Raw genomic sequence first — 7,496 nt, 5'->3', positions numbered from 1 at the left:
ATAAATATTTATAGAAAAGGTTTTAAACACTTGATATGAATCGCGTTGATTAGATTTAATTTTAATTGTCTATTAATATATTAATAATTATAAATAAGAAAATGAATTTTTTTTACTAAAGATAAGAGACTCGAATTCGCAACCACTTAATTGAGTATGGGGAGACTATGCTATTTGAGTTATATAACTCATTGGCAATAAATTTGTATTACAGTGTGTTGTTTATAACAAATATCTGAGAAAATCTAGGAGATCAGTAAATTTTGTGGTTTTTACCCATCAATTAGCTATTAATTATATTTTTAATGGTGTGAGATTGCATCTAATGGTATAAAATCATTCAATTTTCTTTTTATGATAAAGTGCTAACCAAAATTTAACAAAAGTGTTGACCTCATAGCACTCCTCTATTTAAATAATAAAATATTTTTTTATTAAAATTTCTTTTATATATATATATTTTCTTGTGTTATTAATTTTTTTTTTTTACTATATATTAAGACTTGGAGAGTTGAATTGATTTGATTTTAACTCAAAACATTAACTAAATCTGAGTATCGACACAATAATTATAGGAATGTGTCCAAAGTGACAAAGTCATAACAGCATGTACATGTATTAGTTTATGCTATGAAGATCCGTACAAATACACTGGATAATTAATTAATACAAATAGTTTGTCTATTTTAGTTGTGAATAGGGATTGATGATAGAAATAATTAAAAGATGACTTTAACTCATAAAAAATAAATCAAAATTAATATGAGTGCAAATTAAATGAAACCCACCCCAAATGATGCATCAGATTAAAGGCAATAAGGTTTTGTCATTTTCTAATGGATAATGTCACTCTTTTATTATTTATTATTTTTAAGCTACCTTTTTATGAGTTATTTTCATCACATAATTTAGAAGTGAGATCACTTTTCTCGTAAATTAAAAAGTATACTCTCAACAATTTAAAAAAAAAAAACAAGTATCATATTCAAAATAAAAAATAAAAAATAAAAAATAAAAAACCAACGGATATTGAAAACATGAACTCATCGTGATAAAATTACTCAAAGAATACTAAATTCCAATGAGAAGAACATCGTTATCATGAATGGAAGTTAGAGTAGAGAGAAGATCAATTACGTCTCTATGGAACAGCAAATTTTTTTTTTCTTCATTTCTTAGATGATTTTTATTTTATTTTTTATTATCAATCAGTTAAGAAAACTTCATGAACACTTTTATATGCATGCATAATGAAAGCACAAGACGGATCAAATCCCATTAAAAATATATCACAAGAATATATTTGCTTTCAATGTCATATGCTAAGGAGTAATGTACATTACATTGCACTAGAGGTCCATATTTCCCTGCTTTAAAATATTAAAAACAAAATTAACAAATCAAATAAAAATAAATCCTTAATAATAATAATAATAATAATAAAGAAAAAATATAAAATCTTGGCCCGGAATCACTTAAGAAATTTGTATCATCCCAAAATAAGTCCAATAAAATTAATCATACGCCTTGTCTTTTTTAGAAGAAGCCAGAAGAATTGGTACACCAGATTACGCGTACGGTTCATAATTTAATTAAAAATATCAAAAATTAAAATATAGCCTCTATGAGTAATAGAATAATGTATGTGTGCTTCTTCTTTTTCCATAATAATAATAATAATAATAATAATAATAATAATAATAATAATAATAATAATAAATAGTGATTCCCTAATAATTTTTCAACAAAGCTAAACCACTTTCGTGTGCAGATTTGATTCTATGAAAAAGACTAGTTAGTTGTTACAGAAGGAGAATAACGTAATAGAAAGGGTACCACACTGCCACTATAATGTGTACTAATCATACTGAGTCAAGAAGGAGACTTCACCCGAATTTGGATCCTCTAAATTTTGAATTTTACTTTAGAGAGTAAAGTTTAATCTCTCACCATTTATTTTATAGATGGAACAAAAAAAAAATATGAGAGAAAAACCATTTAAAAATGAGAGATCAAATTTTACCCTCTAAAATAAAATTCAAAATTGAGAGGATCCAAATCCGACTTAACCCATATTATTAAACTATTATACTACTATGCACTCGGGGAAAATTTAAAGAAATTTTGTCTTGTTAGGGAAAAATAAAAATTGACTAATAATTAGATAAAAATAAATGCATATATTTAAAATCTAAAAATTATAAAATTCAAAATTCAGGTTATTTGATTTTGACTAATTTTTTTTTTCCAATTTTGTTTTATATTTATCCTTAAGATATACATTTCAGGTATCTCTATTGATATATGGAAGTTATAGTCTTTCCTTTCCATTATGTTTATGTGAGGTGTGTACAGCTATTAGAAGAAACTTTAAAAAAGAAATTAATTCAACAAATAACTAACGATTGTTTTTAAAATTTTTGAAAAAACTGAAAATGTTTCTCATCTATTCTTTCATTCTCTCGGAGATGCAGACATTTTTTACCATTCACAAGAATAGTTGTTACTAAGTTAATATGTTTTAAATTTTAGTTGTAAAGTATTAAATTAAACACTCCTGGTCTTTACTTTGAAAAACAAGGCGATCGGTTCTTATTATTCTTATAGATTTTGGAACAACCTAATTCTTTTGTCGAGTCTAACATTAAAGATTAATAAAAAAAATATCTTGTAGATCGTTAAGTGAACGAAATATTCGTAATCTCTTGTGCTAACAACACCGAAATAAATAAGGACCGAGACCAAATACAACAAAAATCAAGAATCAGAGTAAATATTTACTTAAAGTATTACTGAATTAAAAACTAAAAAGTAGCCAAAGCCAATAGGCCCTTATTAATTAAAAATAAAAAATCGTGCAGATTTTTGAAAGCACGACGAAGCAACATTTCATACGACACATCTCTACCATCATGGCATCATCACAGTCGTCATCAACCTTTGTCATCATCAACCATTATCTTCTTGTTCTATTTTGCCCTTAAAATATTAAAGCCTTAAATTAGTTTTAAAAAATATAATAATAAATCAAATTAATCATTCTATTAATTAAATAATAACGTACAAGAAATGATTATACCAATTTAACTCACAGTAATTAATTTGAGACATTTAATTTTTTTAAAAAAATTGGCGCATGCCTACATTTACATATTTTTATATTCTATTTTTAATTTCATTAAAATGGCCAAATCAATCACCCCCTTAACTGTTTAGTAATTATTTTTCACTATCAACTCATATTACATTACATATAACTACACTCGAATTATATGCATCCATATGAAAATGAATAGTTCATGCCCACCGAATTTTTTTAAAACCACAACTGTATTTTGTCTTATCGCTTATAATAATATAAACCCCTCCCTGTCCATATATACGTCCTTCTCTTTTTTTTTTTTTTTCTTTCTCTTTCCTTTTCTTATAGATAATTATTTTGTCTCTACATTTTTTCCTTATTGGATTGCAAGGAAGGAAAATTCTTTTGATAATAAAGACACTGATCCTGGAGGAATTATTTCAACTGCAATTGATCATGCTGAAGAATACAAAACTGATAGAATAGTTTTTATTTTTCTTCCCAAATATGATCAATACCTTAATTTACCTATTTCTTACTAATTTGTAGGGGTGTGCATGGCCGGCCCAACCTGATATCGAACACTTTAAAAAATAATTTGGTGTGATTTCATCATATTTAGGGCCGGGTAAGGGTCTCAAAAATAGACCCGATCATTATTTCGAGTCGGATCCGAGTCATGTCTCGGGTCACACGAAATCAGTTCGGTGGCCCGGTCACCATACACAATAAATATTTTGTATTATTAGTGATGGATGATGGCTATTATTATGTGGAATTTAAGTATTGTAAACCTTAATAGTTTGTGTTATTAGTCATTATATATAAGACTATAAGTTAATGTTTTATATTTAAAATGCATAAGACTTTAGACTAATGCATAATATTGTGTTATTTGTATTGATTTAAATATTTGATGTTATTAGACAATATTAGCATTGATTATGGTTATGCTTTAATTTTAGAGAATAGTTGGTTCTTGTTATATTTTTCTAAGTAAATTTTACCATGTCAAATAATGGTTGGAGTCTTGAAAATTTGGATATTTTTACATGCTAACTTACAAGAAGGTATTAAGGTAATATAATGTTAACGGCCCGATTTTTACTCGGTTATCACCCGATATAGTTGTAACCCGAAAGGGTATAGGTTTCATCGGATCTAGGGTCGGGTTCGGATCTCAAAAATAATTCCGGTACATATTTCGGGTCGAATCTGAATCACATCAAACCCGATTTCACCCGATCCATGCACATCTGTACTAATTTGACTCCAATACTCATTCTCAAACTAAATGGTTACGATATTAAGTTTAAAAATTAATTAACATATGATAAAAATATTCAAAATCAAACCAAATATCTCAAATGTCACTTTTATTATTATACAATATTCAGAGTTTTTTTTCCTTCCTGTAATTTTTAATTCAACAAGTTAAGAAAAATTAATTTATAGCAAATTTAAATTTCATTTAATGAATTTTTACATATACAAATCAAGATTCAAATTTTTAATATTTATTTAAACGAATGAGTAAATTAATTATTTAAAATTTAGCTTTGAATATATACATTATTAAAAATATTATTTATATACTAAAACTAACTATTAAAATTAATTACCAATATATTTATGTATAAATATGTATGTAATTTAGTTTATTTTCAATATATATTTATATTCTAACATATATTTATGTTGATGGCCGATTTTAATATACATCATACATACATCTAGTCCAAGTAAGTCTAAAAACACTGTTGCACCATATATAAAAATAATGTACAGATTATATTGCTCCTCCACAAAGTCACAACTCACAAGACTCACAACCACAACTATTTTTTTCTTTTTTTTCCAAGAAAAAAAAGCCCAAAATTTAAACAAAACTAAAATGTACCGTAGTATACATACAAGTCTCCAACCACCCTATTCTTTTCCCACCATGTCCTCATTTATTTTCTATTTTAAAATAAATATATATATATTGTTTCCAATATTGAAATCCCCCTAAATGATAACACAGGAATTAGGATCCTCTTCCACAACTCTGTAATAGTAGTGATAGGGATATGGCTGCCTCATCTGATTATAATATTGTTCATATGCCTTAATAATATCAGCCATCTCTTCCTTTGGATCCTTCTTTTTCTCTTCTCCTCCCTTCTTTTCTTCTTTCTTGCCCTCTTCCTTCTTCTCCTCTTTGGCTGGCCCAACAGAGACTATCTCAACATGGCACAGTTTCCTAAGCTTCCCCACCACTGTCACTGGATCAGCTTCCCCAATTATTGTCATCTTTAGGTCCTTCATGTCCACCGACATTGATTCCACTCCTGAAATATTTGAACTCTTACAATTTTAATCATAGAAGATCTAAACTAACTTGATATTAAAAAAAAAATGAATTAGTTCAACAAAATTATTCCATTTTTAATGACATGTACCTGAAAGACCAGAAACTGCCTTCATGGCCTTTGTCTTAACTTTGTTATCATAGAGTTCCACTTTTAGCACCAATTTCTGTCACAACATATATAGAAGGTGTTATTCTACTAATAAGGAAAATTACAATAGGAATTAATTAATTAATTAATAAAAGAATGAATAACATAGGCACATGTTGAAATTAATACATAATTAAGAACTTGATCTCATCAAAGAGTGGTTGAAAATTTATATAAATGAGATAGAAGCTAATTATATAAGAAAGCAAAAAATCTCACCATCATGTTGATATTGAAGAAGGATTAGGATGCTGAGGAAGGGTAAGAGTTGAGAGAATGAGAGAAGAGATAGTTGTGAATGGAACTGATGATGAACTTCTAAGGCTTCCCTTTGAGGGTATTTATAGGCACAAACAATCACAAGCTACTATTCCTTAATTAGAGAGAGAGAGAGATGCAATGTGGAGGTTTTAGAGAGAGGAAGTCAACACACAAGTCAAGCCCAGTTTTGTTTTGCGCCTTCCATCAATCTCGTTATTAGCACATAACACAAGTCATTTACTTTGGTTTACTATTGGATTATGGAGTGTGAGCATAAAATCAAATCACTCTAATAAGAAACTAATTTGAATTGATCAAGTAATTATCTTAGATTTGTCGAGTGGTTAGTTTACTCATTCGCTTAAATAAATGTTGAAATTTAAATTCTATCTTATGTATGCAACAATTTATTGGCCAATAATTAACCTTTAAATGAAGTTCAAATTCGTGACAGATTAGTTCTTAGTCTGTCGGGTTGAGAGATACCATGAACAACAAAAAAATTTGAATTTGTCGAGTGGCTCGTCCTCTTAAAACAAGTGTCGGGGAGTTCGAATTCGACCTTGTAGATGCAGCAATCTATTAGCCAACGACAAATCCTTAAATAAAACTCAAACTCGCGACGAATTAGTCCTTATCCTGTCATACTGAAAGATAACATGAATAACAGAAAAAAAAAAATCACTCTAATAAGAAAAACAGTGACTTGGTCCTATAAACATATGTACACCTACCAAAAAATATCTAAGAACCAATAATAAAAATGAACTAGTGATAATAAGATTATTAATAATTTCAAATAAGAAGGTAGGTCTATTGTACAAGAAATATTTTTTTTTATTTTTCACATATGAAAAGGCATGTGTTTACAACTGAGTTTTTCAATTATGGTAATGATAGTTATGTGTTACTTATTAGTAAGAATTTTACTTATTTTCTTGGTTACAATTAATTGAGGCGATTAGTATATTATTATGTCATATATGATGTAGAATGTATTGAGAATGATAGGAATCTTATAATATCTAAAATAGTATAAGTAGTACAGTCATGATATGAAATTAATATATATTATATGTGATGATTATTCAAAAGAAGTACTCTTAGTCTTTGGTTCTATTTTCTATTTTTTATTTTTAAATTTACATGGAATTTAATCAGTATGATTACTATCTTAATAGTGTGCATGTGAAAGAATCGACTCTAATGACTAATTAATATGATAATATAAGTGGATGGCGACGTAAAAAAAAGTTCGAATATGATTTTCATGTATTAAAATTGTATTGAGTTTTGTACAATCATTTAGTTAAAATAAATTTTAAAATTAGTTTTTTTGTTTGTTGATATAGTAATATACCATTAATTGTTTGTGTGAACTAATTTCTATACTGATTGTATATGTATACCTACATGAAAATCAAATAAAAAAACTTACCGGTAATTAATTTCAATTAAATTTGTATATTATGTTTTCTATATAATAATAATATAAGTAATTAAGTATTCTCATGCACATTACGCAACTATTAAGATTTACCGATTTAGTTCGAATATATCACAGCAACTAGCAAAGCATTGACAAAACAGTAAAAAGACAAATAATCAATCATCTAAAAGGCTGTAATTATTTATAGGGAGAGGGTATA

At 27.3% G+C, this 7,496-nt stretch overlaps 1 protein-coding gene across 1 annotated transcript; it reads right to left on the bottom strand.

Annotated features, from left to right (window-relative positions):
* Positions 1-4,825: 4,825 nt before the first annotated feature.
* On the bottom strand, positions 4,826-5,968 carry LOC107491099 (heavy metal-associated isoprenylated plant protein 39). The gene is made up of 3 exons (XM_016111864.3): positions 5,806-5,968; positions 5,527-5,602; positions 4,826-5,415 (listed from the first exon to the last, which is right to left on the bottom strand). Exons 1-3 carry the CDS (start codon positions 5,809-5,811, stop codon positions 5,093-5,095), a joined length of 405 nt encoding a protein of 134 aa, XP_015967350.1. The 5' UTR covers positions 5,812-5,968; the 3' UTR covers positions 4,826-5,092.
* Between the last annotated feature and the right edge of the window lie 1,528 nt (positions 5,969-7,496).

This window comes from Arachis duranensis, chromosome 5 (genome assembly GCF_000817695.3).
Source record: "Arachis duranensis cultivar V14167 chromosome 5, aradu.V14167.gnm2.J7QH, whole genome shotgun sequence".
In the NCBI taxonomy this organism is placed as follows: Eukaryota; Viridiplantae; Streptophyta; class Magnoliopsida; order Fabales; family Fabaceae; genus Arachis; species Arachis duranensis.
This window is presented reverse-complemented; position numbering and strand designations above follow the sequence as displayed.

Coding starts and splice junctions, on each gene's coding strand:
- LOC107491099 (XM_016111864.3), bottom strand. Junction 5,416..5,526: donor GGCAGTTTCTGGTCTTTCAG/GTACATGTCATT, acceptor CAAATATTTCAG/GAGTGGAATCAATGTCGGTG.